The sequence below is a fragment of the Delphinapterus leucas genome, chromosome 15 (genome assembly GCF_059928025.1).
Source record: "Delphinapterus leucas isolate spDelLeu-1000000601 "Yukka" chromosome 15, BTC_Dleu_Yukka2, whole genome shotgun sequence".
NCBI lineage: Eukaryota > Metazoa > Chordata > Mammalia > Artiodactyla > Monodontidae > Delphinapterus > Delphinapterus leucas.
The window spans coordinates 16,051,271-16,071,487 of record NC_143143.1 but is presented as its reverse complement, the minus strand read 5'-3'; the positions used below and the strand labels follow the sequence as shown (position 1 = coordinate 16,071,487).

The 20,217-nt window shown below is 50.9% G+C and overlaps 2 protein-coding genes across 2 annotated transcripts; both read left to right on the top strand.

Moving 5' to 3' along the window:
• Positions 1-3,244: 3,244 nt before the first annotated feature.
• Positions 3,245-7,657, top strand: ZNF48 (zinc finger protein 48). The gene is made up of 3 exons (XM_022588300.3): positions 3,245-3,431; positions 3,593-3,686; positions 4,812-7,657. The coding sequence occupies exons 2-3, from the start codon at positions 3,608-3,610 to the stop codon at positions 6,611-6,613; spliced, it is 1,881 nt and encodes a 626-aa protein (XP_022444008.2). The 5' UTR covers positions 3,245-3,431; positions 3,593-3,607; the 3' UTR covers positions 6,614-7,657.
• Positions 7,658-11,386: 3,729 nt separating this feature from the next.
• On the top strand, positions 11,387-20,062 carry ZNF771 (zinc finger protein 771). The gene is made up of 3 exons (XM_022588298.3): positions 11,387-11,520; positions 11,873-12,022; positions 18,518-20,062. The coding sequence occupies exons 2-3, from the start codon at positions 11,882-11,884 to the stop codon at positions 19,319-19,321; spliced, it is 945 nt and encodes a 314-aa protein (XP_022444006.1). The 5' UTR covers positions 11,387-11,520; positions 11,873-11,881; the 3' UTR covers positions 19,322-20,062.
• Positions 20,063-20,217: the final 155 nt, after the last annotated feature.

Genomic DNA, 20,217 nt, shown 5'->3' with positions numbered 1-20,217 from the left:
AGAGAAAACCCGCACACAACAACTAGAGAGAAGCCTAAGGGCCACAAAGAGGAGATGGCACGCCGCATTGAAAGATCCCACATGTCTCAACGAAGATCCCGTGTGCTGCAACTAAGACCCGATGCAGCCAAAAAGATAAGGAAAATAAATAAAATAAACATTTACCAAAAAAATTGTGAATCACTAGGTTGTACATCTGAAACTTACATAATATTGTAAATCAACTATACCTCAATAAAAAAAAGAAAGAAGAGAAAAATGGCATTTATATTCATTTATTTACTGTATAACCAATACATATTCTCAGGGAAAAATATGCAAATGGTTAGAAAAATTTACATCTAATATCATTCCATGATATATCCTCATTTTGATTTTCATCCTTCTAGATTTTCTCATATGCCTGTACATATGAATAAATATATATTCACAAAACTAGGATCATAACTTTGGAAACCTGTTTCCGTCACCTTATATGTTATGTCTATGATCATAAATACACATCTACATTATCATTTTTCTAGATGCTTAGTATTCAGGCTGATTCCCATTCTTCCCTGTGATAAACAACACTGAGCTGGGATGACTGTGTTTGTGGTGCTATCATTGTGCACTTGTCCAACCATTTCCTTGGGCCTCATTTCTATAAGGGGAATTACTGAGTCAAAGGAAGTCACATATTTAAGGCGTTTGTGCATACTAATAAATGCCCTCAGAAAAGGCTCTTGGCTTGGTTAAGTGCAGAGATGATATGAATTAGCAGTGACACAATATTCCATTTACATGCTTATTAACTCCAACAAATTATGCCCAATCATTCCTGTGATAAGGTTTGGGGCCTGTTTGTAGAAAGGAAGATCCCCCCTTGAGTTTCCTATAGGGCAGTGAATGGTAGACAGCAGTCTTCCCATTTAATAATCATCTGGATTAGTTCTTTTTCATCTCTCCATCATATCTTCATAGCTGCCTATGGCCCTACCAGACATCCCTGAGAGGGTTTCTGTATCTTTAGACCTGAGTTCAGGTTCAGACCCAATAACTCCAGGCTTTGTCTTCTCAAAGTCAGAGCTAGCTCTCCAAGTGAGTATGGCATGCGGGCTGGCCAGCCTTTGGGGGTTTCCTCCAAGAGGGGCTGGCTCTTTGCCATTTTGGTGCCCTCTTACCTCCGTTTCCCAGCACATGTGCCTGGCACATATTGGACCCCCGGGAAATGTTTGTGGAACAGGTGATTAACTCACCATCTCATCTGCAGCTTCCACTACTTTCCTATTATGTAAACTTCTGACACATTAAAACAGAACTATTATCTATCTTCCTCTTTGAGGATAGATCTTAATCATCTTTGGATCCCAAGTTTCTAGCACATAGTAGGTTTGCAATTAGTATGTGGGCCATTGTTCATTTCATTCCCTCTGCCTGGAGTTCTTCATTTTAGGCCCACTTCAGCCAGGCTCTGGACTTGGCTGAAATCTTACCTGTCCTGAAAGGATCAGCTCAAAAATGCCACCTTCTTCCTTGGTTACCTCAGCCCAAAGAGTAATAACTGATATTTTTTACTAAGTACTTTACACCTCAACCATTCAAATTAAGTATTATCCCCATTTTACAGTTCAGGAAACAGAAGTAACTTCCCCACCCAAGGTTAAATGGGAGCAAATGACAAGGTCAGGAATCAAACTCTGCATGAATGAACTTAAAGACAGTGTCTACAGCCACTAAACTCCTCTCTCTCTGTAGTGCATTCCTATCACATCTTTGTTTATTAGGTCGGTATACAATCTGTCATATCATCTGTATGTCTCCATGTTCTACTGAGCAGAGAGAGCTCCCTGAGGGATTTCTTTGTATTTCCAGGGTCTAGACTTATGGTTGATGATCCATAAGTATGTGTTGATTGACTTGTGCTCCATGTTTACCCATGTCTAACATTCATGCATACCAGGTACACAAAACCACACGGATTCATTCCCACAAATAAGAACTCTTCCTACTATCTTGAATCGGTGAACGTAACTCTCTCACGCCCTTAGAGTTCTTATTTATCATGATTTGTTTGCTTGCCCCTTTAAACTGGTAGCACCCCAAGGACAACTCTTACACGTGTTTAATCTCTTTATCAAACTCTTGACATAGCACTGAGGTGCTAATAAATGTTCATTAATATACAAACCTTGGTTACCCCTCTCCATCATTAGATGGGCTGCAGACATTTACAGGCACCCCACCCCCTCCCCAAAGGCAACCTTGCCCAGAGTACAGATACTGGGGATCACACCCCTGGGACCACTGGAACACAGCCCCAGCCAGGGTCCCACCAAGCTGGGAAACAGGGTTTAATGTTTTAGCCTCTCCCTGGGCTCCCTTGGTAGGGCTGTAGACCTGTCCCTAGTCTCCCCATGGCCTCTTTCTTTGTGTCCCTGTCTCTCTTTGTCTCTGCCTGTTTCACTCTTCGTTCCTCTGCCTCTGTTTCTCTCCAGGTTCCCTGCCTTTTCTTGTAGTTCTTCCGACTTTGCTTCAACGACTTTATGTCTCTCTTATCTGTTTCTACATGTGTTTGTTTCTGGCGGCCAATCTTTTGCTCTTGTGTTTCTGGTCTGCTGCAGTCTCTGTCTCTCTGCCTTTGCATCCTCTCTGATTCAGGGCTCTTAGGTTACGACTCCGGATCCAGGTCTGTGTCCATCGGCCTGCCTCTCCTCAGCATTTATCTGGCGTCTGCCACTAGCTCCCGCTACTGCCTGTCTCCCCCAGCCCAGCCCAGCCCCCACGCGCGGCCCTCTGCCTCGCCGACCGGTCCCGCTTTGTTTCCCGTGTCTCGGCGCCCCGCCCCCGCCCCATCTGGGGTCTCCGCCGCCCTCTGCCGCCCTTTGTCTGCCTTGGTCTTTCCCCCACCCCTTTCCCCGGGTCGGCCTTTGGATCTCTCTTTGTCTCTCCGGGCCGGGGTGGCTGGCGCTGTTGGCCAGCTCCGGAGTTCCGCGCGGGTGGCCCGACACAGCGACAATTAAGAAGTCTTCGGCCCACCACATCCAGCTCCAGACCAGGAGGCACACGGTTAATACCATCGAGTTCGGGCAACTGTCCTCGGCTCAGAGTAGCCCTCTCCACGGCACGCGGCTGCCCGCCGGCCACAGAGCTCTGGAGGACGAGGGCTGCCCCCCACAAGCGTGCAGCTCCTCCAAGGTCCTAGAGCGGCCGGGTGCCACCCGGCGCTTCCGCTTCCCGTCCCCGCCCCCGGCGGCCGCCCCAGGGGAACGCCTGGGACGGAGCCCCCTCCCCGTTTGGCGCCGAGCCCACATCCCCGAGCCGTTGGCGGCGCGGGCACCGGAGCCCCGCCGAGGAGCTCCGGAGGGCGCCGGGGTGGCGGAGGCGGCTGCTGCGGCGGCGGCGGCGGCGGGAGGAGAAGGGGAGCGGCTGCGCTCCGGAAGGAGCAGCAGGTGCAGGGACGGCTGGCGGCGCGGGCGGGGATCACCGGGAGCCGCGCCCCGCACCTCGGACCCGAACGCTGCCCGGTCCCCGTGCCGGCCAGCAGAGGGCAGGGCGCCGCCGTCCGCACATGGCTGTGTGACCGTGAAATTGTGTCTGTCCCCTTGCTCAGGGCGGCGTGCCGGCGATGGAGCGCTCGGTGGGGCCCTGGGGCGCGGATCTCCATGGCTCAGAGGACAGGGAGCAGCTGAGAGGCACCCGCACAGGTGAGGGCCAAAGCGGTGCACCGCCGTGGGCAGGTAATGGCCGGGTGAGGACCCCGGTGCTGGGCTCTGCCTGGCCCAGACCCAGAAAAATCGGACATGAACTGTGCTTCCGGGGGGGGGCGGGGGGGGGCGGGCGGGGAGGAGGGGAGCAAAAGCCAAGGGATGGAGCCAGTGTTTCTGAGCACCTACTATGCGCCAGGCCTTGAGGGGCATCATTTCAAGGACTCCCTCCCCGTCCCCGACAGTGATCAGCAGGCTTGCTGCCTCTGCCCTACTTCAGGCCTCATTCTGTCTCATCCCGGCAATTGCAGCAGCCTCCCCTCAGCCCTTTTCTCTCCAGTGATGCACTGTGCAGCCACATTGATCGAAGTCCAGATCTAATCCTGTCTCCCTTCACAAAAACCTTCCCTAGCTCCCTTCTGCTACTAATTAAAAGCCTTAGCCTAGTGTTCAATCCAGATCTTACATGCTTAATCTAGTCTCAGCATCCCTTTCCATGGTTTACTCTTTTCTCTGCTGTGAAAGCCCAGCCCTGTCTCTTTATTTCCTCTCTCTCGTGACAGCACAGTTATTCTGAGCCTGCAATTATAATTTTTTGTGCCTATCTCTCTTACCCATCCTGAGGGACAGGTGTGTGTCTGGGTTCTCTCAGGTACACACAAGATGATTGAAGTAATAAGTTACAGACTGGGCTAATATAAAAAAGATATAATGTAATTAGCAAATACCAGGCAATATAATGTAGGGGTTAACACAGGCTTGAGAATCAGACAGACCTGAGTTAGAAACCTGGTTTTGCTACTTTATAACTCACTTTGAGCAAGTGACTTAAATTCTCGGAGTCTCCATGTTGGGTAAAATGGGGGTAGTTAACAGTATTACCTCATAGGATTGTTTGCAAGGATTCAGTAATGCTTGGTTAAGTTATTGGCACGTATGAAGGGCACGGTAAAAGGAAGTTACTGTTACTGAGAGGCACAGACAATAATAAGTGCTTCAGAAATTCAGAGGAGAGAGAGCAAGAGAGATCCTTGCAACCACAGATGGTCAAGGACGCCTTTCTGGGGAGGTTGCTATCAAAGATAGCCAAAGGGCAGGGTCTACAACTCCTTTTTCTTTCCCCAGGTCTAGGGAGTGAGAACGTGGAGATTTCTCAGCCAGATGAGTTTGAACATGCCCCACAGGAGGATGACTTGGGGTTCAAGGAAGAGGAAGATTTGGCCCCAGGTCATGAAGTAGGAAATGCCTCTCTCAAACCCGAAGGCATTCAGACCTGGGATGACTTGTGGGTCCAGAGAGTGGGACCTGGGAAACCACAGGCCCAGGACAGAGGCCCTCGGCTCCTGGGAGAACCACGCTGGGGCCAGGCTAGTGATCGGGCTGCCGTGTGCGGCGAGTGTGGCAAGAGCTTTCGGCAGATGTCAGATCTGGTGAAACACCAGCGAACCCACACAGGGGAGAAGCCCTACAAGTGTGGGGTCTGTGGCAAGGGCTTTGGGGATAGCTCTGCCCGTATCAAACACCAGCGAACTCATAGTGGTGAAAAGCCCTACAGAGCCCGGCCACCAGCCCAGGGCCCCCCAAAGATTCCTCGATCCAGGATCCCTGCTGGTGAGCGCCCCACCATCTGCGGTGAGTGCGGCAAGAGCTTCCGGCAGAGCTCTGACCTGGTGAAACACCAGCGGACACACACAGGCGAGAAGCCCTACAAGTGCGGGGTCTGTGGCAAGGGCTTTGGCGACAGTTCTGCCCGCATAAAGCACCAGCGGACACACCGGGGGGAGCAGCCCCCCCGGCCCGTGGTGCCCCGACGGCTGCCATCTCGAGCAGCCACGGCAGCCGCACAGGGACCTAAGGCCCAGGATAAGCCATACATCTGCACTGACTGTGGCAAAAGATTTGTACTCAGCTGCAGCCTCCTGAGCCACCAGCGCAGTCACCTGGGGCCCAAGCCTTTTGGCTGTGATGTGTGTGGAAAGGAGTTTGCCCGGGGCTCAGATCTGGTGAAGCACCTGCGGGTGCACACAGGAGAGAAGCCTTACCTCTGCCCCGAGTGTGGCAAGGGCTTCGCTGACAGCTCCGCCCGGGTCAAGCACCTCCGCACCCACAGTGGCGAGAGGCCTCATGCCTGTCCAGAGTGTGCCCGCACCTTCAGCCTCAGCTCCACCCTTTTCCGCCACCGCCTCACTCACGCGGAGCCCCAGGACTTCAGCTTCCCAGGCTACCCCCTCGCCCCCCTGATCCCCAGCCCACCCCCCAGCTCAAGCCCACCCCCACCTCCCCTTGGCACCAGCCCCCCGCTGACGCCTCGAAGCCCTTCGCACTCAGGTGATGGCCCTTTCGGCCTGCCTGGCTTGGAGCCGGAGCCTGGGGGCCCACAGGCTGGGGAGCCACCTCCACCGCTGGCGGGTGACAAGCCCCACAAGTGCCCTGAGTGTGGCAAGGGTTTCCGCCGAAGCTCGGACCTGGTGAAACACCATCGTGTACACACGGGGGAAAAACCCTACCTCTGCCCTGAATGCGGCAAGGGTTTTGCCGACAGCTCTGCCCGAGTCAAGCATCTCCGCACCCACCGTGGTGAACGGGCTCGGCCACCACCACCATCCACTCTCCTGAGGCCACACAACCCCCCTGGCTCAGCACCCACGGCCCCTCGATCCCGAGTCCGGGCTCAGCCCTCTGGGCCCAGCCAGCCCCACGTGTGTGGCTTCTGTGGGAAGGAGTTTCCCCGGAGCTCGGATCTAGTCAAACATAGGCGCACACACACCGGGGAGAAGCCATACAAGTGTGCAGAGTGTGGCAAGGGTTTTGGTGACAGTTCTGCCCGCATCAAACACCAGCGTGGGCACCTGGTCTTGAGGCCCTTTGGGACAGGGGATGGTCAGGCAAGGCCCCTCAAAGAGGAGCCACCAACGGGACTGGAATGATGGGGTCCAGGGTGGGTGGAGGCCCAGGAGACCAAAGGGGAGGGTATCTGCCGCTTAAGCAGAGAAGAAAGGGCCTGGGAGGCAGTGGGAGGGAGAAGGAGGGGAAGAAACAAATGGGAGAAAGGAGTGGATAGATAGCAATAGAGATTTGGAGACCATGACCTTGAAGCTCAGGAAACTCCTGGCTGGGCTCAGTCAGGACCTTGCCAGTGTGGTTTATACCCCCAGCTTCTAGAACACTGCCTAGTATACAGTAGGCAATAAATATTTGTTGATGAACAAACTGACCTTAGCCTGAGGGCCCTTAAAGAACTCTAAATTCCTGCTGCCTCTTAACCTGTAAATTGACCCCTCCCAACCTTGCCCCTGGGAGACCAGCACCCGGAACCAGGGTTTGTTAGACCTATGAGCTTCAACAATGAGACTTCTGAAGTTTAGGGTGACAGAGTGAGGCAAGGCCATCTTGACCACCCTACTGATGGTGGGAGTATTGTGAGGCAGGCAGTACCCAGCCTCAGGCTGCTGGACGTGGTCTTAGCCAGGAAGAGGACACTTGGAGAGGCCAGACCTATCTGCCCTGGAGAAGCCCAAACTGCCCTGACACCTGGACACGGCAGAACAGGTCAGAGACAGCAGAAAGAGCAGTCATCTGCCCTGGGTGCTAAGCCCAGGTCCTGGTGGACGGCAGCAGAGATACACTGGCAGAAGGGCAGTACAGGGATGAGAAGCCAGGGAAGCACCAAGGCCTGACAGCCACATCTCCATGTGTCTCGCCAATAAACTGCTTCTTGTCTGAGGCTTGGACTCTTGTGTGCGTGTGTGCGTGGTGAGGGGTGAAAAAGGTGCCGAAGGGTCGCCACAGGCAAAACCCATAAGCCATGTTGTAAACTTGCTCTCTTTGAGCCCTGTCAAATAAAGAAGTTGGGTTGTCATAGCTGCTTTTTAGCTCTGACAACGGGTTAAGAAAACGGCCACCAGGCCTGTCAGCTGATGCCTCAGACCTGAGTTCTGGCTGCCCACAGGAGCCACCTACGCCACAGGCTCGAGCGCGACCCTTAAAAGGAAAAACACTCGGTGGGAGCGTGGGGGGTGGAGGGGTGGGCGGGTGTTCTGCGAGCGCTGTTGCTATGGCGACAGGTACCGGGAGAAAAGTGGCTGGCAGGAATTGGTACCAGCTCAGAAGACCCCGACACTGATGTTCTGCTTTCTGGGAAACCCCACCTCCCTGTGACCCTTTTTTTATTTGTCGAGAAACAGGTCATTTGGTTGCATAGTCCAAAGGCAGGGCCAAGGGGATGTCTCTATACCCCAGAAAAGGCAACCGTATTTCCCAGCCATCCATGCGTCATTAGGTGCAGGACTCCAACTCCTAGCTTTTTCCGAGGAGGGCGCCAATAGGGAGGAAGGGGAAAAAGGAACTGACCTGATTGGCCAGGGACAAAAAAGACTAGGGCGGTTCACCCATCTAAGAAATGAAGTACAAGACTCCCTACAACTTCGCAGGCTTGGCGTCTCAGCTAATTTGCGTGCGGGAACGGTCCCCGGGTAGAAGCTCTCGCGACATCTTAACCGTCGGCCGGGCTTCCTTAGAAACCAATGAAAGCTTGCTGCAGCGCGGGTCCTCCCAGTCCTCCCACCCCTGCCAAGTTGTTAAACAGATTCGAAATCCCAGAATTTTGAGTTCAGGCCTGGAGTGCTCAGCGGCTTCTGTCCTAAGTGCACACAAACACCCATAGACCTGAATGGAGGCCTTTGGGGCTTTGGGAAGATCCTCCCTGCTGGTTGCCGTGTCTCACCTCCCTACCAGGTTGGCCTCCAACGTAGCCTGCAGTGAACTTTGTAAAATCTGACCACTTCACTCCCCTATTAAAAACCCTGCCGTATATGCGCATGTCCTCTCTATAAAACTTAACTCCTAGATGGCATTCAAGGCCTTCCACTTGTGTGGTTTCAGACCCGTGCCTCTTAAATATTCTGTTTTTGTAACTTGGAATGCCCCCCTTCCCAACGTGTTAACCTATCCAAACACCTCAAGTGTTACTTCCTCCCAGAAGCCTTCCCTAAACCTCCAGCTTGGGTTAGAACCCCCTTCATATGATGTGTTTAGCTCCTTTAACACATCGAGAGCTTCTTTAGGATAAAGAGACACTCAACAGCATTACCTACTGTGTGCTGGGTACTGGGCATAGAAAGATGAATAAGACAAAGTTTCTGCCCTCAGTTTCTACGCAGAAGCTAGACATTGAACAAATATTTTCAAGCGTGGTAAAGACTATGCAGGAAGCAGGCATGCAGGAGAGACTCCCACATGGTTCAATGCCTCTCCAAAGAAGAGGCAATTATGTTAAGACGTAAAGAATGACTTGGAACAAGCCGAGAAAGGAGGAGGTGGGAGATGAGATGGCGGATGGTGTGTTCTATGCACCAAGTCCTTGGGATTCAAGAACTCAAGTAAACTTCTAGTGAGGCTGAAGGCAAATAGTGAAATGCAGAATAGTGAAAAGTAAGATAAAGATTTCCAAATTCAACTTTCTACCTCCCAGTCCTAAAAGGGGCCTGGCACACAATAAGGCTCACTCAATACTTTGGTGAACGATGTCCTTGGGACATGATGTGCTCTTCACGAGAGTTTACAGTCCCACAAACTGCTACCTCTTTGTCCATCTGGCAAACTCCCACTCATCTTTGAAGGTCCTTTACATTTATCTCTTTGGTGAGGCCTGCACCCAATATCCACTCCCTTCCAGGGGGCTGTCAGAACACCTATTGTTTCCTTTTCATATGTATATAATATATATATCATATACATATATATTTTTAAATCACCTTCTTGAGACTGTGAGATTCTCAAGAACAAGAACTAGCTCTGATTCCAGATAGATACTTGTACATGTTCCTCCTTCTGCAAGCATCTGTTCCAAAGTCCTCCCACAGTAGGAGGACCTTCCAGTAGGGACTTTCGCTGCTCCCAGCTGAGCGTCCTCACTGATTCTCTGAATTAGGGGAAGCACGCCTTGCCTTTCGCTAGAGTTCCTGCCATAATCTGGCCCTGCCTGCCTCTTCTCCAGCTCCCACACTACATTTCCATTAACTCACTTGGCTCCAGCCATACAAGCCTTCTTTCTTTTCCTCAAACATGCCAAGCTTAATCTCACCTTAAAGTCTCTGTAGTTCTGTCTAGAACATTCTTCATCTAGATTTTCAAATGGCTAACTTTTTCTCATCATTCAAGTTTCATCTCATATATTATATCCTAAGAGATGCCTTCCCTGCCCACATTAAAGAAGCTCCCAACCATAGCCACTCCTTGTTGCATCATCTGGCCCTATTTCCTTCTTACACCTATCGTTACCTGAAATTATCTTATTTACTTGTTGACATTTTTTACACCTTGAGAAGTGCCATGGTAGCTAAGATTTTTGTCTCTTTTGTTCACTACTGCATCTCCAATATCTAGAATAGTGCCAGGTACATAGTAGGGTTCAATAAGTATTTGATGAGAGAATTAACACAATCAAAGTGGCTTTTGGGATCCTGAGGGTGAGTATCACACTCATTTACCCCCTTTTCCCAGCTCTGAGGAAGAGCAAAACTTTGACCAGATGTAATCCCAACATCCAAATTATGTTATGGGCTCTGCAGACTGAGGATCAGGCTTGAGTCCTGGCTCTGCTACCAATTTCCTCATGTAACCTCATTTCTGAGAGAGAATTTGGTGCAACAGGAAGAGCATGAGGTTTGGAATTGGCTACTTACCAGCTATGTGACTTTGAGCAAATTACTTAAGTTTTTAGTTCTGTCATTTGTCAAAGGAAGGTAATATGATTGATCCCCACAGGGTTGTTGTAAAGAGACAACTAGGGATTGTAAGCACTTACTGAATGTAATTTCTCTTTCATCATTTCTGAATCTTCGTTGCCCCATTCATAAATTGGGAGAATTAGGTATCTTTTTCAAGAGAAGTGGGAAAATACAGATCTTTACATGAAATACCTCAATTTTTAAATGTTGGAAATTAAATTTTGTAAAAGACCTCTCATGCTTCTTTTGAAGTTAACTTTTAAGCTTGAGAGCCAAACAAGATACTTCTGTGGACTGGATCTGGTCCGTGTGCCATAATTTTCCACCTAGGCTACTGGGTTGCTGGGGATGCTGTGACAACACTTACTGTGTAACTTAGGCAAGTCAGTTAGCTTCAGTTAGCTCATCTGTGAATTTCAATTAGCTCATCTGTGAAACGGACCCACCTTTGTGCGGATCGAGATCAGATGTGCAAAAGGCTTAGCATAACGATGGCGCATAAGAGGCACACCACGCAACAAACAGCAGCGGTTGCTTGGGTGTATGTTGGTAAGTATGTATTCGAGGAGCAAGATATTCCAGAGACCAGGAGACCGTGAAGGCGACGCTGCGAAAGGAGAAAAGATGGGAGAAGAGGCAAAAAGAGGGAAGGGAAGAGGTGAGGAGGCAACAGGGTCCGCCCTCCAGGCGGGGCGCCAGCGAGAGGCCCAGGCAGGGGCGGGAGCGCACGTGGCCTATTTCGGGCGGAGCAGACGCGCTTGGCCGCAGCTGAGACCTCCGAGGCAGCCGCAGGAGACGAGCCTTTAAGGTAGGTCACTACCGGACTGTGAGGACCTTGAACACCGAGTAGGGCAGCCCGGGGTCTTTGGGAGTCGGAGTTGAGCGGAAGGCACTGGGTGTCGGCTCGCCACCCTCCCGGGGCAGTTTGGGCCGGACGCCTGGGTCCTCTGGCCCCTCCCCTAGGGGGCGGGGTTAGGTATTCTGACCAATGGCCAGTCGTCACCGAGGCCCCGCCCACTCCCCGCCCCCGGAGTCGCGGCGTCGCAGAGTGCCCAACCGCCCGGCGCCCTGGCCTGGGGCAGCTCGAGCGCCCGAACCTGTGGCTGGTGAGTGCGCACCCCCTCAGGGTCTCCGTCCCGATCCTGACTCCAGCCCGTGCCCTAGAGCTCCGGGCCGCGGACCCAGGCACCGGGGAGTGACTCAGCGCGGGGAGGGTGGTGACTCACTGGGGCTAGAGATTCGAAGTGTTCAGGGCCTTGAATGCCGGGATGAGTGGGGTGAACGAGAGTCTTCCGAGCTGGTCCCGGGATAGGGCTGGGGCCTAGGGCCGGGCTGGGATAGAGGGAAGAAGGTCATACACAAAGATCACAGGAGAAGCCACGGCTGCACCGCCTTGTGTGGGCCAGAGCCATGGTGGGGGGGCGGGTCCTGAGCTTCTGACTCAGCTCCCTGCCCCAGGACACCAAGATGCCCGGTGAACAGCAGACAGAGGAGGAGGAGGAGGAAGAGATGCAAGAAGAGATGGTACTGCTGGTGAAGGGTGAGGAGGATGAGGGTGAAGAGAAGTATGAAGTGGTGAAACTCAAGATCCCCATGGACAACAAGGAGGTACGTGTTCCACACCCTGGGGTCCCTTCGCCCCTAAACCTGGTGCAGGTCCAGCCTCCCTCACACAGAATCCAGGGATCCTGTCCCTACTTTCCCTTGACTCTCAGGGTTGGCCACCCATCCTTCTGTCCCACAGTCCATGCTGCCATCATACAGATGTCACGCCTACTGTGCCAGGCTCTGTGCTGGGTGCTGGAGAGTACACGCTCTCCTCGGTTCCTCGAGGAGCTTGATGTCTAGCAGGGTTAGACTGACAAGGGTGTTGAAGGTTTAAAGAGAGGAGTTTTAAGGAGATCAAAATATGAGTTAGATTTACCCATTAGAGACCCTAACTGCCACTAGGTATAGTTCTACTTCCCAAAACCCTACAGGACTCCCACCCACAGCCAGAGCAGCCCTGAGTCCAGCTGGAAGACTCCTGGGCCAGATTTGTGGGCCCAGGCTCCCTCTGATTTCTTCCTGCACAGGCGCCAGTTCCCAGAAAAAGAAAGTTCTGCTGCCCCCTAGTGGGTGTGGTGGGCCCTAGGGGGAGGGGGCTGGCTTCTGTGGCCTCCTCTTCCAGTCAAAATAACTATTTAGGGAATTCCCAGGCGGTCCAGTGGTTAGGACTCTGCGCTTTCACTGCGGTGGCCCGTTTAGTTCTGTTTTCTCAGGCTTCCTTGGCCCATCCTCCTAGCTCAGCCTGCCTCTTCCGGCCCTGTGAATCCCCTGGTCTCCACCTTTGGCCTATAAGTTAAGAACTCAGACTCCAGAGTTTAGGGTGGACTTCCAACACTGTCACTCACCAGCTGTGTCACCTTAGGCAAGTTTAACCTCTTTGTGGCTCAGTTTCCTCACTGGTACAAGGGAAATAATAATAGCACCTACTTCTTGGGGTTGGGAGGATTAAATGAGTTAATACATGTAAAGAGTTAGAACTGTGTCTGGCACATAATAAACACTATGTAAGTATTTGCTGCTATTATTCATTCTTCTCCCTAAAGTTCAGGACCTTGGGCTAGGTCATCCTTCTGGAGATTTTTCTACTCATTTTTATCAAGGCCTTTCTGGGCTGAATCCTGAGGCTTGGGAGTGAACAGGGAAACCTAGAACATGGAGGCCTAGAGGATTGAGGGCAAATAACTCAAGGCAGTGGGGAAGGCTTCATGGAAATGACTTTGACATGGGCCTTGAAAACTTAGTGGGAATTTGGCAAATGGAGGAGGAGGAAGGGCATTTCAGGATGAGGAAACAGCAAAAGCAAATGCTCAGAGAAGATAAGGCCAGAGAAGTAGGCGGGGCCAGAGAGTAAAAGGTGTTGAAAGCCAGCTTAGGAATTTGGACATACTCTGTTAGGTTATGCGGTGCCATCAGAAGCCTCAAATGAGAGGAGAGACATGATCAGATTTTCTATTTAGAAGAATCGTGGGCTGCTGTGGGGAGACCAGGTCAGGTATGGCTGGTAGCCTGCTCTAAGGTAGTGGCAGCAGGGGAGAGAAGATGGAAATAAGGGGGTTTTGGGGAACATTGATTGGACTGGATGGAGCTAAGGATGGGAAGGGTGGGTGTAGGCATGGCTAGTCATGAAAAGGCTGTAGAGCTAGACTCTGAATGGTATCCTGTAGCGGTTAAAAGCATTGGCTCAAATCCTAACCACTATTTACCAGTTTTGCCTCGACAGCCTTTTCATCTATAAAATGAGATAATGAAAGTAAGATCTTTGAAATCCAGTCTAAGTATCACGTGGGTGACTGGACTTGGAGGAGGGTGGAAATGAGAGTTACACACACATCCCACAAAGATTTAGCACTGTGCCCACAAGATAGCTCATCAACTTGCTGTGTGGTCTCCCTGAGTCTCGGTTTCTATGAAATAGTGGTCCCCAAAGCTCCATCTAGTGTCAACATTCTGTGACTCTCAGCTCTCACCCAGTCCCATGGCCGGTCATTGTCCAGAACAGGCCTTAATTATGCTGCACTCAGTAGCTGGAGTATTCTCTCACTGCCTATTAAAATCCAAACTAGATTTAATGAATAGAAGGGTTTTGTCAGAGGGCTCTATGTACATCCAGTCCTGTCTCTCCCTGCTTAAAACTGAACCCTTGAGTGGTATTCTGTTTCCCTCAGCTCCTGCGCCTGGCATTCAAAGGTCTTCATCGTCTGACCTCATGGCTTCATCTCTAGTCACTCAGCACCCATCCCATGCCCCAGCTTCAAACACACCTGACCCTTCTTACCTCGAAGACTTTGCCCATGTGGTCTTTCAACCTGTAAAACCCTCTTCACCTTTCCCACCTGCTTTCCCCAGGAGTAGTGCATCTCCTAGATCAGGTTTCTTCATTTTTAACATGCGTACATATCACCTGGGGATTTTGTTAAACTGAAGAGTTTGATCCAGTAGGTATGGGGGGGACTTGAGATTCTGTATTTCTAACAAGTTACCAGTGATGCTGACGCTGCTGGTCTGTGGACCACACTTGCTTTAGCAATGAGCGAGAGGATAGGGATTGTATTTTATACTCTGTACTCAAAAGAAGGGAGATTCTGACAGCTAAAAAAGCCCAGGTGAGGGAGACAAACTGTGTAGGTAACCTTAAACTTCTCAGTGAGATAGAATTGCATCATTCTATGAGAGAAGAGGTGTTTTAGATAATGACAGACTTCCAGTGTAAACCCTGACCCTGCCGATGGATTAGCTGTAGGACCTTGGTAGTCACTTACTTCTGAGTCTTATATCCTTATTTTAAAATGGTGCTAATACAGCCTAACCCAAAGGGTTGTGAGAATTTAAAATAAGAACATGGGTGGAAAGCACTTACCACACTTCCTGGCACATAGTGAGTGCTCAGTAAGTGGTAGTTATTGTTATTAATTAGAAAAGTAATGGCTGAGGAAAAAACTGGAATGTTTGCTCTGGTTTAAAACAAAAACACCTTAAGCAGGAAGACGAAATCACTAACTTTATTTTTTATTTATTTTTAAAATAAATTTATTTATTTATTTATTTTGGCTGCATTGGGTCTTTGTTGCTACACTCAGGCTTTCTTTAGTTGTGGTGAGCAGGGCTTCTCATTGCGGTGGCTTCCTTGTTGTGGAGCACGGGCTCTAGGCACGCGGGCTTCAATAGTTGTGGCTTCTGGGCTCTAGAGCGCTGGCTCAGTAGTTGTGGGGCACGGGCTTAGTTGCTCCGTGGCATGTGGGATCTTCCCGGACCAGGGCTCAAACCTGTGTCCCCTGCATTGGCAGGCAGATTCTTAACCACTGTGCCACCAGGGAAGTTCCAAAATCACTAACTTTAAATACTTGGATTATCATATTCTTATACTACATGTATCCCCCTAGTACCCTAATGTTATAGTACAGATACCCTGTATTCTAATTTTTAAATCTAACAGCTGTAGAACTTAAAAGGCATGTAAGTCTGGTATTTGCCAGGCTTCAGTCACTTACCTGTTTGCTCATTTATTTAATGCTCTTCTTCAGATAGATTCACATTGTTTTGTTAAATAAATTTACCCTCATCTGAGCAATAATACTGATGAAATTGTGGGTTTCATGTGATCTGTTGTTTTTCTAATATCCATGAAAATAAATACATAATGATCATAGTAAGATAAGAGTTAGCCTACATAACACTTAGAATCCTCTTGCATTCTGTGATGTGCATACCTCAAGTCGGGAAATATTGATCTCACCTAGCCTACCTCGCCTTCCTTGGTCCACTGAGGCAGGGGAAGGGAGGGACTTGCCTGGGGTCTTAATGAGCTAGACTCAGCCCCTCTTATGAAGATTCTTCCTAGGGCACCCGAGGCCCCTCCTCCTGGAGCTGGAGATACCAAGGGTACTTGTGTGAAGGATTTCTTCTTCACGAGATAGTGAATCCAGCATAAGGAAGTCCTCAGGCTGGTCAAAGTCACCTTAAAGAAGGGTGCCAAAGAAAAACGGGCCAAAAAATACAGATATGATGAGAAAAATTCTCTCCACGATGGCTGACGTGATGAAATAGATGTCAAAACCAGGGCAAGACTGGAAAGCATGACCTTGAATTCAGACTGCCGAATTTGCTGTGGGGAGTTTCTCGATTTAAAGTATCAAGTTGTATTTTAACCTTGAATCCCTCTTAGAGAGTGCCAGGCACTTGGAGTCCAGCGGCTGTCACATCTTCATGCTGTGTGTGCAGGGAAGCAGTGTAGCCTACTTGTTAAGGGTGAGAACCCTAAGGTCAGTCCTGACTCCCACTGGCTATGTGAATTTAATCTCTCTGAGCTCAGTTTTCTCAAAAGATAATGCCTGACTCAAGGGGGAGTGACAGGAAGATTTAATACAATAATGTACATAACATAGCACTGTCAGATCTTTACACTGTAATGTTATCATTATTATCATTATCATGATAATAGTATTTAAGCCAGAGTTCCCTTGGCTGGTGACCAGTTTCCCAAACTGCCTTGTTTTCAAATTTCTGAGGTGGTTACCAAAAAGCTACTGTCTTTTTAACAAAGGATCTTGAAGGCCCTGAAGGTGCCCTCCTTACAACTTCAGAAAGAAGAGGCCTCGCCACTCCCTAGTTGTCATTTACCCTCTCTTAACCTGTTTCCTTATCTATAGAAGAAGAATAGTGATAATCACTTGGTGGAGATGGAATATGGGGAGAAAGAAGCTAACACTGTCTTATCCTTAATATGTGCCTGGTTTTTCATTTGGTCATGAATTAATATCCTATTTGCTTAGTCCATAGTAGAGATTTAACACCACTTTTGCTAGGATGAGCCTTCTCTTTTCTAAGAAGGAAGCAATGTTTCCTCAGTATTCCTCTTTACTGTTAGTACAAACTGTTTTCCCTTCATCTGCCTCTTATAAAGCATTTCTTTTTCTGATTTTATCTCCAGAGGCCCAGACCTCATGAAACTGGCTTATTTTTGAATTTTTTTCATTTCAGGCCTCAGAATAGTATTTGGGTTTCACCCTGGCTGCCTTTTTTGCAGCTTAAAAAATGATAGGTGCTTGCTCTTGAAAGTTTATTAGAGAGCCTGGACTTGATGGTGGCCTGGTTTCTAAGACACCGTGCTCTCCTGGGTCTCTTACTTCACTGGCTGCTTCTGCTCAGTCTCCTTTGCTGGCTGCTTTTTGTCTTGCCACCCCCATTTCTCTCTGCCTATTCCTCGGGCGAACTCATCCAGTCTCAAGGCTTTAAAAACCACCTCCACGCTGATGCCTTCCCAATTAACATCTCCAGCCTGGGCCTCTCTCCTGAGCTCCAGATGTGTCAAGGAGAACTGCAGATAAGATCAGAAACGAATAGTAGGTACCAACTTGCGCCTCCCTCCACCCTCAGCTCTGTAGATGGCATTTCCGCCTTAGCAGTTGCTAAGCTCAAAATCCTTGGAGTCATTTTTACTCCTTTCTTTACACCTCATGTCTAATCTACTATCAAATTTGCTGTCTCAAACTGCAGAATATGTCCAGAAGCAGACCACTTCTCACCACCTTCACTTCCCAACTTTGTCACTGGGTCCAAGCCACTGTCTTCTCTGGCTTGCAGTACAGTAGCCTCCTCACTGGGTTCCTGCCCCCTCCCCTCCTTTATTCTTTTTTCTTTTTTTTAATTAATTTTTTTTTTGGCTGCGTTGGTTCTTTGTTGCTGCGCATGGACTTTCTCTAGTTGCGGCGAGCGGGGGCTACTCTTTGTTGTGGTGCGTGGGCTTCTCTTGTTGCGGAGCACAGGCTCCAGGCATGTGGGCTCAGTAGCTGTGGCTCACAGGCTTAATTGCTCTGGAGCATGTGGGATCTTCACGGACCAGGGCTTGAACCCTTGTCCCCTGCATTGGCAGGCGGATTCTTAACCACTGCACCACCAGGGAAGCCCCTGAAACCTTTTAAAATATGAGTCTAATCTGTTCCCCTCCTTGCTCAAAACCGTCTAACATCTCTATTGAGTCCTCACCTCATTCACATGCAAGGCCCTATGCTAAGATATCCCCTTCAGGACCACTCCATGGATTACTCTTCCCCTCCTGCCGTCCGCCCTAAGCAGTTTCTGGCCATTCGTAGAACAGGAAAACTCCTGTCTCAGGACCTTGCTTTTCCCTCTGGAACCTGCTCTCTCACCTCCTTAGGTCTTCGCTCATGTGACATCAGCGAGGTTCCTCAACCCTATTTAAATTTGCAGCACCCCCTCCAATACCAGCACTCCTTACCCATTCTTCCTGAAACTAGGAATTAAAAAAAAAATTTAATGTTGAATCCCCAGTTCCTAGAACAGAGTCTGGCACATTGTACGCGTTCAATAAATACTGTATGAATTAATAAAGAATAGCTAGAATTACACTAGGCATTGTGCTATGTGCGTTTATGTTAATCTCATTTAAAGCGCACAACCGTCCTGAGAGGCGCACCCCGTGGCTTTTCCTACTGTACAAACGGGGGACGGAGAGGCTGCAGCCGGCAGAGCCCCAGGTCTCTGGCTCCCGAGCCTCTCGGTCAGGGCTGACCTGTCCCCTGTCCCCTCTCCCCGCAGGTCCCGAGCGAGGCGCCAGCGCCGTCGGCGGACCCGGCGCGCCCACACGCGTGCCGGGACTGCGGCCGCGCCTTTGCGCGCCGCTCCACATTGGCCAAGCACGTCCGCATACACACGGGCGAGCGGCCCTTTGCGTGCACCGAGTGCGGCCGGCGCTTCTCGCAGAAGTCAGCGCTGACCAAACACAGCCGCACGCATACGGGCGAGCGGCCTTACGAATGCCCAGAATGCGACAAGCGCTTCTCGGCCGCCTCGAACCTGCGGCAGCACCGGCGGCGCCACACGGGCGAGAAGCCGTACGCATGCGCACAATGCGGCCGCCGCTTCGCGCAGAGCTCCAACTACGCACAGCACCTGCGCGTGCACACGGGCGAGAAGCCGTACTCGTGCCCGGACTGCGGACGCGCCTTCGGCGGCAGTTCGTGTCTGGCGCGCCACCGACGCACGCACACGGGCGAGCGGCCGTACGCATGCGCCGACTGCGGCACGCGCTTCGCTCAGAGCTCGGCGCTGGCCAAGCACCGGCGCGTGCACACGGGCGAGAAGCCGCACCGCTGCGCCGTGTGCGGCCGCGGCTTCGGCCACCGCTCCAACCTGGCGGAGCATGCGCGCACGCACACAGGCGAGCGGCCCTACCCATGTGCCGAGTGCGGCCGGCGCTTCCGCCTCAGCTCACACTTCATCCGCCACCGTCGCGCGCACATGCGGCGCCGTCTCTACATCTGCGCGGGCTGCGGCCGGGACTTCAAGCTACCCGCCGGAGCCACTGCCACTGAGCGCTGCCCAGATTGTGAGGGCAGTTGAACCGCCATTCTTGTCTCCGCGGGGTGCGAGCTGGGGAGGGGCACGCTAGTATCCCGACCTGGGGCTGCGTTAACCTGGACAACTCCCCGCCCCGCCTCCTGCGTCTCAGATGGGGTGGGACGGCGGGCCTGGCTGCCCTGGAACTGGGAGACAGGGAGGATCCCCTACCGGGGGTCCCTGGAAACGCACCCACCTCCTCTCATTACATCCCCTCGGCCCGTGTTAGAGTGAATAAAGTATTATATCCTCACCCCACCCGTGCCTGTGAATGAGGTGGGTGGGGTGTGAATTAGGAGGAAAGTTGGGGGTCTCTCCAGGCTTAGGTGATTTAGGTGAATTGTCATGGAGTCAAGTGGGGCTATAAGCCCAAAAGTGTTCCAGGAACTGGTTTTGTCTGTGTGTGGTCATTCCACGCTTGGCCCTTGGTTATGTCTTCATGACCTCAGACCTAGAAGGGTCCATAAATTTAGCGCATTTGTGATCAACAGGCAGTGCATTCTGCAGAGCTTTGAGTGAGCCGGCATGAACCTCATGGAACTTGGTCTAGTAAAGAGAAGCAATAGTGGAAACTTTAGCATGAGGTTAAAGAACTTCAGTGCTACATTATTATTAGCTCATTTTCATCCTCAAAGCATCCCAAAGTGAGGTAACTCTTTTACCTCCATTTCTGCAGATGAGTAAATAGGTACCGACAGCCAGTGAATGGCACGGTGAGGACGAGTACACAGGCAAGTGCAGTCCCTTGTCATTGGAACTCTGATGGGGGAGTTGCTGGATAGGAGAGGTCTTCGGTGCAATCTTGGAGTTTAGAGAGGCTCTTCTCAGAGGTGGCATTTAAGCTGGTCTTAAGGTCAAGAGAGTTGGGGTTGGGGATGTATGGAGAGAACCCCTGAACC

Excerpts from the sequence above, each read along its gene's own strand:
- ZNF48 (XM_022588300.3), top strand. The coding sequence starts at position 3,608 with ATGGAGCGCTCGGTGGGGCCCTGGGGCGCGGATCTCCATGGCTCAGAG. Across the intron at positions 3,687-4,811 it reads GCTGAGAGGCACCCGCACAG|GTCTAGGGAGTGAGAACGTG; the intron begins GTGAGGGCCAAA and ends TTCTTTCCCCAG.
- ZNF771 (XM_022588298.3), top strand. The coding sequence starts at position 11,882 with ATGCCCGGTGAACAGCAGACAGAGGAGGAGGAGGAGGAAGAGATGCAA. Across the intron at positions 12,023-18,517 it reads TCCCCATGGACAACAAGGAG|GTCCCGAGCGAGGCGCCAGC; the intron begins GTACGTGTTCCA and ends CTCTCCCCGCAG.